The sequence below is a fragment of the Ramularia collo-cygni genome (genome assembly GCF_900074925.1).
Source record: "Ramularia collo-cygni strain URUG2 genome assembly, contig: RCC_scaffold12, whole genome shotgun sequence".
In the NCBI taxonomy this organism is placed as follows: domain Eukaryota; kingdom Fungi; phylum Ascomycota; class Dothideomycetes; order Mycosphaerellales; family Mycosphaerellaceae; genus Ramularia; species Ramularia collo-cygni.
Window position 1 is genome coordinate 620,498 of NW_019716266.1, and position 15,654 is coordinate 636,151.

The window sequence follows — 15,654 nt, forward strand, 5'->3', positions numbered from 1 at the left end:
GCTAGTTCTAGCGATACACAGCAACACTCCCAGTGTCTTTCCTCGCCGATCTACTTACACATACCTACCAAGCATTCTAAGCGACTCGTAGCTAAATATATCCATTGGTGTTATTTTCAAGGCGATTGGCAAGGTATTCGCTGAAATATGATGTTTTGGTGCTTGCCGGCGTAATCCACTCATTTTTTCACCCAGGAGGCGGGCGGGGCTTGACCCTTGTCACATTTAGACTATCGTTGAAGCTTCGCCGCGTCTCCTGACCTACACCACCGATAGCAGATTCGTGTTGGTCAGCTCTGATGAATGCAGGTGTAGCAGTACTGGATCAGCGAGAGACAGTAGGCGTTGGGCTGCAATCAACGTACCTTGCGCAAAAATCCAGCTGGTCTCGAGAGCTCACTGCCCCTGCCAGGAGGATGGAGCACCAGATATCGCCGGGTAAGACTGGCCAAGGCAGCAATGGCGGATCCAACGCGTGCATCCCGTGCCGGAAAGTCAAGATGAAGTGCCAGCTAGTGGAAGGCGGCGCACGCTGTGGTCGCTGTGAGAGAAAGTCACTCAGCTGTGTATATCAGCAGCACCGCCGAGGCCGAAAGGTGGGTATGCGCACATCGATTATTGCCGCTATAGGACGGGCAGATCCCAGCGTGGACGGCGAAGACTCGCATCTGCCGCGTGCAGGGAGAAGGAATACCGCCACGAGTAGCACTGAAAGTGCACTGCCACCTGTGCCCGACAACTTCTGGCCGGATGGCCATCGAGATCTTCCCCCGGCGAATGTACTAAGTAACCAGGTGCAGGATGGTGGGTTTTCCCTCCAGAACGTGCTTAGCCCTGGGCATCAGTCGGATATCAGGACCATGACAGCACAATCATGCCCAGACAGCCGTGATCCGGTGGTAGCAAGACTACTTAATCAAGCTATTGCTTCCTCGCTATTCGCAGGGTATGTCACCCAGCTACTGGTCAGTACGGTGCTGATGTGGTGTAGATTCATGTCAGATCTGAACCCCTTTGTGAGCCAGCTCGACCCTGAGCTGCACACCCTGAACTACGTGCAGGCGACGTCGCCCTTCCTATTCACCGCTGCTCTTATGGCCGCCTCGAAGGTGTTCAACCCGGCTTTGTACAGCGGCCTTCGTGACCACGCGGAAGTGCTTTTGCTAGATGTCATCAGATACGGTTGGAAATCTGCCGAGGTCGTCCAGGCAATCCTGATCATGACATACTATAAAGACCCGGAAGATACGCGCGTCTTTGTGAATGTCGGTCTCGCCATCCGCATTGCGCTTGATCTTGGCTGGCATGAATTGGCATCAGCTACGAGAAACCGAGAAACAGAAACAATCACTGATGAAAGGGGAAGAAGGAACGCAGAACGAACGTGGCTGGTGCTATTTGTCTATGATCGGAGGTACGTGGAGTCATTGCCATATTGAATCTAGCTAACATGTACCACAGCCTAGCGATACAAACTGGTAGGCCGACCATGATTGAGCACGACGCTCTCATCGACCCTGTCGATGATTGGCAGAGGTCGTCCATATCATTGCCCAGCGACGCGCTCCTTTGTGCACTGGTGAAGTTGCGGCTGCTGACCCTGGGGATGCCCGGCACTATTCATCGACACGGGAGGGCCATACAAAATACGCCGTCGATGACCAGACTGATGCATAAAAGCGTGGAGCAATGGTTATCTCGATGGGTACGGGTTGCAAAAGCAGGTGTGTGTGAGCATTGTCTGCTTCCGTGTCATCCCCGAAACTAATGAGATCTTGCGACGAAAGATCAGCGGCACCAGTTCCTCGTCGAGTTCTATGGTCGTCATACGCTCCTGCTATTACGCTCAGAGGAACTGCATCAAGCGCTGAATTCCAAACTTTCGGTACAGGATCCTCACCTCCAGCCAATATGGCACGGCTTTAACGCAACTCTTGATGTACTCCGGCTCGTAATCGAAAAAGCGAACGACTTTGTATATTTTGTGCAAGATTCGGTGCATGTCATGATTGCACATGCTGCGGTGCTCCTTGTCAAGGTGAGTCGGTTCGCCTTACGCGAAACCCAGCAATTCCTGACCAAGCGCCGTCAGACTCTCCTCTCTGTCCGTAGCGAAGTGCGGGACGAATTAGAGTCTTCATGCTTGTCTACTCTGAGATCTCTCCTGGCGGTCCTCAGCGCTCAAGCAGCGCCTACCAACAGTGCCTGTTCGTTGCAAGCAGCGTTAATCGCAAATCTCCTTGGGATGCTGGAAGTGGCAGTGCCGTCTGACCACATCCAGTCAACTCGTCAAGGAGAGCCGACTGCTGCAACACCAGATCCGGACGGTGCGAGAATGCCACATTTCATACGCAATGCTGGTGGWGATGAGATGGTGTACCCATCACAAGGCCATACAAGTGCTGGAATGGCTGTTTCCGATTCACTAGACTCAAGCCTCGTTGACGACGAGACGTGGGCTACCGTCTTTGCTACAGCGGGCTTCGACATCATGGCAGGCACTTTTCTCCCTGATCTCGCCGCACATCAAAGTGATCAGTAGGCATCGAGGTGCTCTATTCCGAGGCCTATCCAGGCACTGGTCAGTTTTCAACAGCGCCTTCGAGCATGTTCCTTGATGGCGGTCTCAACGTGAGCTACTACACCACTACTAACTGGTCTGGGCCGGTCAATCAGACGTTGCTAGTGCCAAACATAACTTCTGCCTCTTACCCAAGCGAATTGTGGCAATCGTGGCCTCAAGTATTTTCCTGCATTTAGACGGGCACTTCATCGCCAACACGACTGGCACTTACCACTTCTTGCTGACCGGACAAGGCGATGCAGTCTTATTCCTCGGCAACCGAGCCATCGCTAACATGTCCATGGCCAACTTTGACCTTTCGGATCTACAGTGTGCTATCGGGAGCGGATTAGAATGCACAACAGTGTTGACTAACACGGGCTCCTGTGCAGCGGCGCAGGTAGTACAGCTGTACGTGCGATACCCGCAAGCAGCGCATGAGCCACCGAAGCTCTTGAAAGCTTTCGTGAAGGTCCATTTGGAGCCCCAGCARTCACGTACGGTCCAACTTGAGATATCCGTCGATGATTTACGAGTGTGGTCTGCAAGCGAAAAAGCCTGGTCACTCGTTCAGGGTAACTACACGCTTGTTGCTGGCTTCTCCGCAACGGACCTTTTCACAGAGGTGACAGTCATGTTGTAGTTCTGGACAACCTACTGGAAGGCTTTCGCAGATACAGGTCTTGTTATTAAGCCATCTGGCTTGTCTTTCTCGATTCTTTGGCTGTCTGCAACATCTTCCTAAGATCTGAGGCCACAATCACAATCTGCCGTGGAACTTTCTTTCACCAGAGATATCCTGTCCATAGTCTCGTCAATGCGGTTCACTTCCCAACGGCACCGCTGTCGTTTCRCTGTGGCTAAAGCTCCGAGCTCCCATTCTCGTGATTTTCAGCTGGGACTTGCAATGGGGATCTGGACAAGCCACCAGTGCGTCCGTACTCATCTACTTCTATCATCAGGCACATGTCCATTACATACCCGACGTTATTTGGTACTGACCCAGTCGCTGGAATGCGTCTGTCTTTGCTTTGCTGCCAAAAGCGGCAATACCGCTGCTGCGTTTCGTTAATTTGGCAAAGTATCTTCACAGCACTCTTGGAGACTCATTACCAAAGCTGTAGATGCTGAAGCCTTGACCGGGGGGCAGATGCAACATCTCGCCTTGGAGCAGGAAATAGTCGCCTGCTTGAGCACCACAGTAGATCTTCTCTCCTGGCGGGCACACCACCTCCACCTTCAAATCATTAAGTTCGAACTTGTCGTCCATGTTACTCTCTGCTTGCGTGTTCTTCTCACGTGGATGCTGGTTTCAAGTCTTGTTATCTCGTGCTGTTCGCCGGCCGCGGCCATCTTTCGGCCAAGTTTGAACACCGGCCGGCGTCTTAGATGCTCCATCGGTATCACGCCGGCGATAAAGGCACACACACGCATGCTGCTTGATGCCTGCATCGGCAGATCAACGATATGGACTTCCTCTCCGCTGGCTCACGTCAATCGTTCAATTCTGAACAAGGCCCACTGTGACTGCAAGCAGGGCAGTTATATCACCGCCCTTGAATATCAACGACCACGATGCAGGCTGCGTACATGGTCGATAGCGCGGACAAGAAGTCGCCGGCGACGATGACCGTCCGACATGATGATGATGGCAATGCGGAACGCGGCGAGATACTGGTCCCAGGCACTGGTGTGCGTAGGGACTTGCAACGAAGGCACATCAACATGATCGCCATCGCCGGGATGATCGTAAGCACACAATGTCCCTTCTTGAATGGTTCAGTGACGCCGGTTTGGACTCACATTTCCCCAGGGCACTGGTCTCTTCCTCGCATCAGGACAAGCACTCGCGACGGGTGGGCCTTGCGGTGCCTTGTTCGGATATATCGTCATGGGTCTTATTACGTGGGCTGTTGCGTTGATGACGGGTGAGATCTCAGCGTTCATGCCCGTAACTGGCGGCTTCGTACGACACGCGACGAAGTTTGTGCAGCCGGCCTTGGGGACGGCCACGGGATGGGTGAAGATCCCCCCCCCCCTGTGTCAACGATCAACGCTTCGTCGTGTTAGCTCACTAACACGGCACCTCCAGAACTTCTGGTACACCATGGCAATCACTGCACCTGCGGAGATCTCTGCTGCTGCAACCGGTAAACAAAGCCCTCTGTTCCACGGCGCAGATGCTCCGAGACAAAGATCGTACTCACCACATTGGCGGTCATCAACTTTTGGGACTCGTCCATCAGTCCGGCCGTATGGTTCACGGTGTTCATCGTAATCATCATGGCGCTGAACTTCTGCCCCGTCAAGACCTACGGCGAGAGCGAAGTCTTCTTTGCGGTTTTGAAGATTTCTTTGATCATAGGCCTGATCATCGCCGGCATTGTGGTCGACCTAGGTGGCGGGCCTAATGGTGACCGGATCGGATTCCGGTACTGGAAATCGCCAGGGCCATTCGTAGTACACCTGGTGAAGGAAGAGAACACTGGCAAATTCCTCGGATTCTGGAGCACACTTATCAGTGCGGCGTACAGTTATGCCAACGTGCAGGTGATCGCGCTGGCGGGGGCAGAAACGCAGAATCCGAGACAGATCATCCCAAATGCCGTCCGGATGACATTCTGGCGCGTGTTGATCTTCTACGTGCTATCCATGTTTGTCGTCGGTCTTCTCGTTCCTTCTGACGATCCAAACCTGGGCATCTCGACGGGCACAGCGGAGCAGAGTCCCTTTGTCATTGCCTTCCAACGTGCGGGCATCAAGGTCCTGCCGAGCATCATCAATGCCATGGTCTGTACAAGTGCATTCTCATGCGGCTCGTCATGCGTATTCCTGGCATCGCGAACTTTGCTGGGTCTTGCAGAGGATGGACAAGCTCCGAGGTGGTTCTTGAAGACCAACCGCTTCGGCACCCCGTATCTTGCCGTGTCGGCCAGCTTGGTCTTCACTCCTCTGGTGTACCTGGCGCTCGGGAGTAGTAGTAGCGTTGTGTTTGGCTGGTTTKTGAATATTACCACGGTGGCGGGACTCATCGGATGGCTGGTGATTTGCGTCACCTATCTTCGCTTCTTCCACGGAATGCGAAAGCAGGGCATCTCCCGTGATCGTAAGCAGTCGTCATGTCCAATCCCTAGGTATGACTGTATTACTGACCCATACAGGCTTGCCCTACAAGAGTGCTCTACAGCCATACGCGGCGTGGACCACGCTTATTACTCTGATCGTTGTGGTGCTCACTTCGGGCTACAGCGTCTTTTTCCCCGGAAGATGGAACACTTCGACCTTCCTTACCTACTACATTGACATTGCAATCTTCATCTGTACGTACCCAAATTCCCCTGAAGTCATGAATCTCGGCTGACCAGCAGTAGTCCTGTGGTTAGCAGCACTCGTGTTCTTCCGTGACAAGTTTGTGTCCCTCGACGACATGGATTTGTCGGAGGTTCATCTCATCGAGCAGGAGAGGGGTTATGAGAAGCAGAACATGGCTATGCAAGCGGTTGCGTCGAAGTCATGGTGGAGGCGATGGCTCATATAGTCCTCATCATTGATGATATCTGATGACAGTAGTTAACTAGTTGTTGTGGATTTGGCAGCTGCCAAGCCTGATACACGGTGACAACCCCTGAATGAGACTCCAAGAGCATAGACCTGAATTCGAAACATCAGTTCTATTTCGTCGCCAAACCGTTGAAACGCTTCGACTAAAATTGTCAAAGTTTCACAAAGTTCATCATCGATCATGATTTCGCAATACTGTGCTTCATCTAGATATCTACCAGGAATTCCTAGCGTGCAGTTGTGAGTACACGTCAGCATGTGCCGGATCGCAATTGGTATGGCGTAGGACTTACACCTTTCCTCCAGGATGAGATTATAAAGTGACTCGCGGCGAAACGGGCTCTGTTCGATCCAATGTCTGTGATCTACAGGCATGAGGTTTATACCCTCATCCGCAACAATGAAGGACGAAGAGCATGTCAAAGGGCCAAAGGAAAGGCAGAGGGTGACATAACCGCATCCTAAGAAAAATAAATGTCCTAGGTCACTGCTTCGTTATGAACTCCTCAAGGATATACCATGGCCGCTGTCTCCCATCACTAAAAAAAATTACTGCATTCTAAAACAAAACGCAAGCAAAGCTTCCTGTGCGTAAGTTCAAGCAGCATATAAGGACCGAGCAGATCGTCTCTCTTCGTCCATACTCATCCTCAGCATCTTCCAAGTCACGACCAATCACTTTCTCAACCAGTTTCAAAAACTCCCAGCACTTCCGCCGACATGCAGTACAAGTACCTTGCAGCTACCGTTCTCGCCCTTCTGGGCTCGGCCTCTGCGGTATGGATATAGGTTCAGTCTATCGCTAAGTTAGTTGCTAACGACTATAGTGGGCACCCATGGGCGACAGAGGCCAAAGTTGCCCAGACACGTGGATCCAGTGCTACAGTAAGCCAAACCTGTCTCCCTTCTAGAGAGAAAAGAATTAAGCTGACGATGGCATAGCCTGCGATGGTGAAGGCGGCCAGCGTGGTCACTGTGGACCGCGCTCTGAGTACTGTAGGGAATCTTGAAACCCTCGGGATCTACGTAAAATCTTGCTAACATGATAATCCCAGCTGGTTGCGGCTGCATCGACGATGGCGGCTGGGGCGGCGACAACCATGGTGGACAGGGACGAAACTGGGGAAACAACGAAGACCGCAATGGCGGACAGGGACGAAACTGGGGGAACAACGACGGCCGCAACAACTGGTAGATACATACGATTGCCCTGGAGAGTGGATTCCTCGAGGCGGTGAGTCAAACCTCTCTCATGTATTTCCTCAAGCACTACACTACTAACGGCAGCACAGATTGCTACGGCTTCAATGGCGCTCCCAGCCCACTCTTTTGAAGAAATGACGGACTCTCTCACGCTCGTCGCTTGTCGAGAGCAAGTGACGAAATTTGGCGCTTGTCATATCCACGGACACATTTGAACCAGGTGATATTTTTGGAGATTTCTTAATTCTGTACTTTGAATCAACGACAATAATCATTGTTTCGTGCCAAAGAACCTCGCCGTCATAGTCTCCACGTTGGTCGTCTGCGTTCAAACCGGGCGTATCCTAATTTTGGACAGTATGGGCACCACATCAAAGAAGTGTAGCCCTGCGACGACTGCCTGTCTAACGGCACGTGGTGAAGAGAGATGGGAAATGGGTCCGAGCTCAGGCCTGATGTAACTACTGTCTCGTTGAAGGGGAGGAGGGGAGCTGATGAAAGGGGGGCGAGAGTTGTGTGGAAAAAGAGAGATGTCACGATGGGTAGAAGTTTGTGGGTAAAAAAGGGGTTGGACTACATATTAGAATAGATGGTGCGCTTCACACTCGTTTATGCCAGGTTGCAAAGGAGACTTCTGCTGCCCTCTTGGTTCCTCGATGAACAACGTTCCTAGTCATGTTTGCGCCAGTCATCCAGTCATCGGTATCTGTGGTTTCCAGCTGTCTGAGATGCCAAACTAACAACACTTTTCCGGCTGGGATTACGTATTACCAAATGTAGATAGCCATGGCGTAGCATTTTGACCTTCAAGGGTCGAGCTACGACGAGTTAACCTTCTTGCTGCTGTTACTACTACTTGGTCAAACCAGAGCTGTCGATATGAGGAATTATCAGCAAGAGCAGCACCCTAAACTGCACTCTCAATTGACTAACGGCCACTCTGCTAATAGCAAGGATTCTAACGGGCTTCAAATTATCGAGCCTGTAGAGAGCGAGGCCTCGGGACTTTGTGGACATGACTAAGGATGCCTTGTCCTAATGAACAATCCTCATATCGACAGCTCTGGGTCAAACACACTATATACTAAAATAGGCCCTATTTAATAAGGTAATACGCGCTATTTAATAAGAGTTAGCAAAAACAGCGGTTTTACTAAATAAGGCCTTGTTTATTATATACTTCTAGTAGTTAGTAGAGACGTAAGAAGTAGAGCGACGATAATAGTTCTTAGAAATTTAATATAGACTCGTAGAAGACCTATTAAAAGAAGCTAGGTTCTTAGTTTAGTAGAGGTTCTTAGGAGTATAGTATTATTCTTAACGAGCTAATAAAGCTATTACTCTAAGTATTAATAGGGTAGTTAAAGGTAGCATTAATAAGAACTAATAGAAGGGTAATATCTCTTATCTTCTAAAACTATAGCGCGGAACTTCGAGCTTCCGAGACTTTGTATAATTCTATCGGCTAGCAACCGAGCTCCCTCGTTTAGCAGCCGAGGCGACATAGCCCCGCTGCCTCGCCGGGAATTCTAGAACCTGCGCCCCGAAATTTTGCAGCGGATATACATTTRCATTGTTTCCCGGCTGTCATCTATTGCCCGATACTTGGTACCGAGTAGATAACAGCGGCCGAATGGTCTAGTGGTATGATTCCTGCTTTGGGTTCATCAACACATCACTGTCGTTGTTGTTCGATTGCAGGAGGCCCCGGTATGTCCACAACATCTTATAATGATATTAAACTCATTCTAACATTCACCTAGTGTTCAATCCACGGTTCGGCCCCGTTGTAAAGACGTTTCCAGCGTCTCCTCTTTTTGCATTTTGTCTGCCAGAACTCCTCAGGAGGTCTGACACATGCCCCTTTTGCTTCTTGCCTCACCGAAGACCTCTCCTTCTATGAGAGGTTCGTGCAGCAGATCGTGGCAATCAATGCGACTCAATGCTTTTAACTGGCACGCATAGTGCACAGTAYGCTAAAGTAAACAACTTCCTTGTTCGACAAGAGCGCTGTAGGCGTGATTCGCTCCGCAAGGCAGATTCCATATCCGCCCACATCGTCAAGATCAGTCGAGAATGTGCACAAACTTTTGCATTGCTGCTCGCTGCAAGCAACCACGCTGTCCAACAGTCGTACTCAAACCAATAATCATTCACATAAAGTCTTTAAAGCTGACATGTGAAAGGAAAGTGAATCTCTAGCGTCATTTCTTCAAGTCTGAAATGCGTTGCTGCTGATATCGGGAATGTAGCAGAATGCTTTCCCACCCCAGTGGAGATGATGATGAAGTGACTCAGTGTGATACGAGCCTACAGTATCTTCTCATTCGAAGCGTTGCGCAGCCTGAGACCAACATAAGCAAGATGGCAATGATGATGCATCACAGAAGCGTTGATGGTATGCTTTCTACCGCAACTTTTCGATGAATCACGACGGGGTAGAAGAAACCGATCCGCTTCATTTTGTCAGTCAAGAGCAGGTCCCTCTCACCAAACAACTCCCACGCTCCCAGGAAAGAGCACCGCCCACCGCTCACATCAGCTCCCACTTCTGCTCCCCAATAGCAATCAACCGATTGAACAACGCATCCCTCTTCGGAATCGCCGTAAACGCCCATACATTCCCACGAGAATCCGTGAATCCCAGACTATCACTGAGCCGTTGATCAAGTGCCCAGCCAGCCGTCATCTTCGTCTTGAATCCATACCCAGAATGCTTCCTCAACGCCGTGATTTCCGGGATCGGTACACTCCAGACCTTTTCATTCTTCGATGAGAAAGTGAGGGTAGAGTTCGCGCCGTCGATGGAGAGAATGCCCACTTTACCCTCATAGGAAGCATCAAAGTCTGTAGGTCCAATGACTGGTTCAAATTTCTTGGAAGGGACGACGCCGACGCGATTCTTCGCTCCGGGATGGCCTAGTTTTGCCCGTGTCTTGTCCAACGCTACGAAACCGCGGACTCCCAGTTTGGCAGCTCCTTTCATGATGCGCAGTACTTTGTGCGGCTCTTTGCTGTTGGTCTTGGATATTTCGATGTCGTCTCCGCCGGCTTCATCAAGTAGTTCCTCGTTTGGTGCGGTTGCGTCAAGGAGCTCTTCAGGCGTGGCACCGAGGGGTAGATCTGTACTTGCAGCTGCGAGGACATCTGAGGTGAGTGGTACTGAATCATGGGAAACTCCTCCCCTTTGAGTGGGTGGCGGTGGTAGAGGAGCACTCTGCTTCTCCCCTTGACGAAGAAGGGCCAGAGCTAGCTGGTTGTTGTTAGGTACACCGTGAAGGATCGTGCTAGAGAAAGTGTGAGCGCCATGTATTTATACTTCCATCTTCTGACATACCGTTCGAGACTGGCATATTCGGACCATCCGGGACGACTGCTCTCCATCCATGAGGATGCGGATTTCATTAATGGGCCGCCGAACAAGGCCATCCCAAAAGTGAGAGTCATGCTTCTGAGAAACATGTTCCTCGTCAAGATCAGCGACAATCCGCAGATCGCCAGCAATATCGAGGCCAAAGTAGCTGATTGTGTGCTTGTGTTGAAAGGCGGCTTGGGGTCCAGAAGATTTGCGAATTTCTCCCAGATATTGTTAGCAGACTCCATTCCAGTCATGCCGGACTTTGCAAAAGACCACATAATAGTCTCCATGGGGCCCTTTGACTTGTCCATCGAAGGTCTATCGATACCCTCTGCCTGGAGATTGTCAGCGTTACAACCACATGATATTAAGGATCTGTCAGACCTTATCCTTGCCAGTAGCGATCATCTGAACGAGCTCATTTGGTGTGGCTTTCATCGACCCACTGAAGCTGTTCTCTTCCGTATTCGGTTCGCCGTGTATCTCTCCGCTCGACATGATATTGACACCAATCGCAGCAAGTCCAGTCACAAAATTGCTAGACTCATTCTCCACAGCCTCGCCTTGCATGTTCTCCGGAGCTCCAGTAACGGAGTCTACCGAGCCTAGAATCCCAGCATTAGGCTTGGTGAGATTTCCAGAAAGAGTGCCAACCAACGAAATAGGCGCAGGTGGAAAGGCCGTGGCTCGAGCTTTGGGAGATATGACCAATATCCAGAGGAATATGAGAGCAGCTGGCATCAGATAGTCAATCGCCCACATGAAGAAGTACACCTGGAAAATCAGCATCTCATCTCCCAAGCTGCACGTTAGTGTAGACAACTTACAGAACAGAAGACTCCAGTCCTCGTCTTCTCATTCCAAGACCTCAGTCTAGAAATATGCTTGACAAAAGCCAATGACCCAATAATGATACCCATATAGAGTCTCTCCAATTGAGCACGCATCTTGTTTGGCGAAAAGTCCTGGTCAGGAGATGCATCCAAATCCAAGCCATCAGGCGAAACTCGCGGTGTGTGTTTGACGGAGAAGACCACTTTATTAAGCCGACGAACTAGCATCCATATCTCCTCATTGATGATGCCGTCTGCAAGAAGGCCAACTTGATCTTTGCTAGTGTCCCAACCCGGGTCAATTACGCCCTGGACAATAGGTTCTGGTTGAGAGACTTCTGCGGCTGATGCTAGATCCTCTGCTGGCTGAGGCATGATCAATACCTCAGCGGGTGTATCCGCCATTCTCGGAGATGGAGGAGTGGAGGATGTTGGTAGAGTTGCCATGTTTTGCTGGGGGTTTTTTTTTTGGGTTTGTGGCTTGACGAAAGACGCAAACAGAAGGAAAGCCTGTCTGGTGACACCTACCTCTCGCTTGTGTCGCGAATGTCATTATCATCAGATCTGCCTCAACTGGTCTTCCGATTGAACGTGGCAAAAATCCGTGRGAATGGAGAATCTATGCATCCCAGGCACGCCTTGGCGGATGAAGTTGAAGAACAGCAGCGAAAAAAAAGTCTACGAGAGTTCAACCACCAGGCCGATGTCGGCCCACCTCATCCATTCGTTCATCACCGACATTCCCATACCAGACTAAAATTAGTCCTACCCATCGACAACAACACCTCACGTCGTCATTCCACGCCGACATTGGATAAAGACACGTCCGTGACAAGTCATTCTCACCCTCCCTTACAATCGAGCAAATCACAACGCCAACGTCATCCTCCCCAATTCACAAATCGCACCTCATCACCTCTCATAATACCCAAAACTAAACACATCTCCAGGACATTAGAAAAATCGTACCAACATCCACCATCCTAAATCCCACAAACCCCACCAATACRCAAAATCCATACATCTCCCCAAAAGCCCAACCCATGACGTCAACTCCACGACCACCCTCACAAACAAGGATGATGCCAGAGTCACATACAAGTCATGGTATAGCCCCACCAGCTCCCTCCGATCCGATTCCGATAACCTCCATCATCATCAACAAAACGTGGCACAATGTTTCATCGCCCCGTCTTCTTCACAGAAACCTGCTATGGAAGCTTTCCCTTGCTCGTGGAAAACTTTCTTCTCATCGGTTTCAGATCTACATCTTACAGACTTGTCAGTAATCGATTGGTTCCGAAGAAACAAAATGTTTCGTCCTGGAAAGTCGGCATCGTGATTAATAAGTTCGATCGGTGGAATCCTGCTGACGACGATGCTACACGACGTGGTATGGTTGGGCTGCTATCAAACTTCCTGAATGTTGTAGGGGATTTGTAGTAGCATTGGTGAGGTTTTGCAACTCGGCTGAATGTTGGTTGTTACAAAGTGTGAAAAATTGATGTCATTGAAGAGGGATAAATGACTTTCACGATTTTTTCATGATTCCCGTCTTTTATCAAACTGCCATGGTTTTAATCAATATGTACAGCCCAACGAGCTTGGTCATGGACACATGGTATCAGACATGGATCATCATTTCTCCCAGATTCTGTTCTTTACACCCCTATCCCTCCCTTCTACAGACGTCATCAGCTCTTCGACACCACTTCAGTATCAAGTGTAGGATTTTGGAAAGAAGAATGGCAATTCAGAATTAAGATGAGAATTATTCATTTGTTCATACTCGTCAAGCCCCTTCCAGCAAGACATACATCATCATCATATGTAATAAGCGAGCAAATTCACCACAGCCTTCTTCTCTTCCCGTGCGTGCAAATAGGTAACCTTTTTTCTCTCATCAAAATAGCCAGCCATGCACACACACAACAATCGTGTCAATCTTCGTAACAGCATCTCCTTTCCTTTYGCGCTGGGTGATCCTTAAAGTACATCGTCTTCGTTCCATGTAGTAAAAAACGCCTGGTCCGTCCCATGGTATCTCGCAGTGAATTGACAAACAAAAATCAGGCCAAAAAGAAGAAATTTCATCAAAGTGCGCTTCGCTTCGCTAATCGCTTCTCGTTCATGGTCCCATCAAATCTTACACCAAGATGCCCGCCCGTCGTAATTCATCAGTGGCATCCTAAGCCACAGTGGTGATTCTCGCCGAGTGGGGCTGCTGCGGAGATTCTTGAAAGCGCGGCCACTCGGATTCGAAAGAGCCGCTGAAGTCGCCCGGACATGATGGTAAAGTCAGGACGGGAGCACGCTCGTCGGCACCACGTGCGACCATCTTCGTGGGCTGTATTGATGATTTTGGGGCGGGCTGACTGAACTGGTTTGATGTGTCTACCACTTTGGACACGTATCCATCCTCGATGTCCTCGATGGTGTCTCTTCGAAGGAGTTGTTTGCCTATCCGGCTGATGTTGTTGCTGCCCATTCTGGAGGTGCGGCGCGCGTTGGAATCATTCGACTCGAACTTGTTGATCAAAGCTGACAAAACACCACTCTTGAGTTGGGACATTGAAGACCTTGAAGCCGTAGGTGCCGAGGTTGGTGCCGGTGGTTGACCCCAGGTGTAGCTGCTGTTTGGTATTGTGGGTGATGCCAAGGATGGTGAAGTCGGCGAACCCATACGCACTGCTTCCATCAGAGGCACATGACGAGCAGCTTCCATTAGCGGGATGTGCTTGGAAGAGACGCTTGATCGGTGAGGCCGCGGTGGTTGTTCGTGAATGGAGCTCGGTGCTGTTGAGAGTGGTGAGATGGGACCACTCGAATCTAGCGRGTCCTTCTGGCTGTAATCGCTGCTGTTCCGGTCATTGCTGGGTGCATCCAGCGAGTATGATCTCAGATGATTTGAGGTGGTCTTCAGTCTGATCTTGTTGGGTAGGGAACCGAATGTGGAATCAGTCTCGGACCGAGGAGAGTCGAGGGATTTCGGTACGGTCACCATTTTGGGTCGTCCGGCTGAAAGAATGGTGATGGCTTGTGCGTGGGTGCAAGACTGATGTGCCTGGCTGATGACCGTTGCCCGTTGCTCCTCGACGGGTGAAAGTGGAGGGAGATCGGTGAAGCTCGCATCGTCCAGTTCGTCCCAGTTCATGTCGTCGCCTTGGATTGGGGAGACGGCTTCCTCATCAGAGGTATAGCCATGCCAGAAGAGGGGTTCGTCGACAAGACTTGTGATGTTCGCGGTGGAAGGCTCATTCTGACGAGCGAGATCCAGCTCGGATTCGGTTTGGTTTTGGCTGTTGTTGTTGGAAGGGGCATTCATTTCTCCCGAATATCTGGGCTCAATGGTGAGGGTGGATTGGGGTTTGTGGCTCTTCATGATGTATGCGGGATTGAGAAAAAAAGCGTCAATGGAGCGCTCAGCAGGGGATTGATCGTCCATGATGAAGGCGGACACGCAGGTACTATTAGGCGAAATCGCGAATCGATGGGTCCTGGAACCCTGACACTGCCCCGAGTGCGCTTCCTACAACGCCGAGCGTCCCGCCGGGGTGGCACCAAGATAATGATGGCGCACGCACTCTCAAGCGTGGAGAACCAGTGCCGCTAGCGGGGGTTCCTGGGATAATCCCTCGTCGCTGACTCCGTCCGTTGGCAGCGATCGCACACGTTGGGTTTAGCCGATGTCCGGGGCAACTTCGTCAATAGTTTAGCACAGAGAGCGACCGCCTCATCTCCGTATCACAGTCGCAACCTCCGGTTGGGCGGTGGCCGAATGTCCGGCCTGTTCGCACAATAGCTGCAGTACCTTGAGGTAGTCAGGTAGGGCAATGAATAATGCGGCGCGGCGGGGCTTGGTGTGGAAAGTTCCAGGAAGGCGCGTGTCGGAGAGCACGGGAGACAGACACGCGGGCGTGTTGCGACAGGTTTGTGTGTTTCGCTGTCGCTGATGGTGACACGGCTGTGCGGGAAGAGGCAATGCGGGCTGAGGCAATGCGGTTCGACCAAGGAATTGGGACGATGATGATGCACGTCGATGCAGACGCAAATGCAGTGCTGTGCTGTGCAGCGCGTTGCTTGCGTGAACGAACGAAGGCGGCGCGGCAATGGTGCGGAAAACAGCTTCCCTCCCG

General features: G+C 50.8%; 7 protein-coding genes; 4 read left to right on the plus strand and 3 right to left on the minus strand.

Annotated features, from left to right (window-relative positions):
• Nucleotides 1–299: 299 nt before the first annotated feature.
• Nucleotides 300–2,542, plus strand: RCC_07752 (uncharacterized protein; the record flags this gene model as incomplete). XM_023773007.1 has 5 exons in its annotated part: nucleotides 300–946; nucleotides 992–1,414; nucleotides 1,462–1,724; nucleotides 1,788–2,038; nucleotides 2,093–2,542. The coding sequence occupies 5 exons, from the start codon at nucleotides 300–302 to the stop codon at nucleotides 2,540–2,542; spliced, it is 2,034 nt and encodes a 677-aa protein (XP_023628775.1).
• Nucleotides 2,543–2,858: 316 nt separating this feature from the next.
• On the plus strand, nucleotides 2,859–3,206 carry RCC_07753 (uncharacterized protein; the record flags this gene model as incomplete). The annotated part of the gene is made up of 1 exon (XM_023773008.1): nucleotides 2,859–3,206. The coding sequence occupies one exon, from the start codon at nucleotides 2,859–2,861 to the stop codon at nucleotides 3,204–3,206; it is 348 nt and encodes a 115-aa protein (XP_023628776.1).
• A 171-nt stretch (nucleotides 3,207–3,377) lies between these two features.
• RCC_07754 (uncharacterized protein) lies at nucleotides 3,378–3,833 on the minus strand (the record flags this gene model as incomplete). XM_023773009.1 has 3 exons in its annotated part: nucleotides 3,378–3,509; nucleotides 3,566–3,621; nucleotides 3,677–3,833. The coding sequence occupies 3 exons, from the start codon at nucleotides 3,831–3,833 to the stop codon at nucleotides 3,378–3,380; spliced, it is 345 nt and encodes a 114-aa protein (XP_023628777.1).
• A 305-nt stretch (nucleotides 3,834–4,138) lies between these two features.
• Nucleotides 4,139–6,101, plus strand: RCC_07755 (related to general amino acid permease; the record flags this gene model as incomplete). XM_023773010.1 has 6 exons in its annotated part: nucleotides 4,139–4,312; nucleotides 4,377–4,583; nucleotides 4,656–4,762; nucleotides 4,810–5,669; nucleotides 5,725–5,883; nucleotides 5,935–6,101. The coding sequence occupies 6 exons, from the start codon at nucleotides 4,139–4,141 to the stop codon at nucleotides 6,099–6,101; spliced, it is 1,674 nt and encodes a 557-aa protein (XP_023628778.1).
• Nucleotides 6,102–6,844: 743 nt separating this feature from the next.
• On the plus strand, nucleotides 6,845–7,319 carry RCC_07756 (uncharacterized protein; the record flags this gene model as incomplete). XM_023773011.1 has 4 exons in its annotated part: nucleotides 6,845–6,901; nucleotides 6,952–7,009; nucleotides 7,067–7,120; nucleotides 7,180–7,319. The coding sequence occupies 4 exons, from the start codon at nucleotides 6,845–6,847 to the stop codon at nucleotides 7,317–7,319; spliced, it is 309 nt and encodes a 102-aa protein (XP_023628779.1).
• A 2,541-nt stretch (nucleotides 7,320–9,860) lies between these two features.
• RCC_07757 (uncharacterized protein) lies at nucleotides 9,861–11,965 on the minus strand (the record flags this gene model as incomplete). XM_023773012.1 has 4 exons in its annotated part: nucleotides 9,861–10,614; nucleotides 10,665–11,020; nucleotides 11,070–11,459; nucleotides 11,513–11,965. 4 exons carry the CDS (start codon nucleotides 11,963–11,965, stop codon nucleotides 9,861–9,863), a joined length of 1,953 nt encoding a protein of 650 aa, XP_023628780.1.
• A 1,741-nt stretch (nucleotides 11,966–13,706) lies between these two features.
• On the minus strand, nucleotides 13,707–14,900 carry RCC_07758 (uncharacterized protein; the record flags this gene model as incomplete). The annotated part of the gene is made up of 1 exon (XM_023773013.1): nucleotides 13,707–14,900. The coding sequence occupies one exon, from the start codon at nucleotides 14,898–14,900 to the stop codon at nucleotides 13,707–13,709; it is 1,194 nt and encodes a 397-aa protein (XP_023628781.1).
• Between the last annotated feature and the right edge of the window lie 754 nt (nucleotides 14,901–15,654).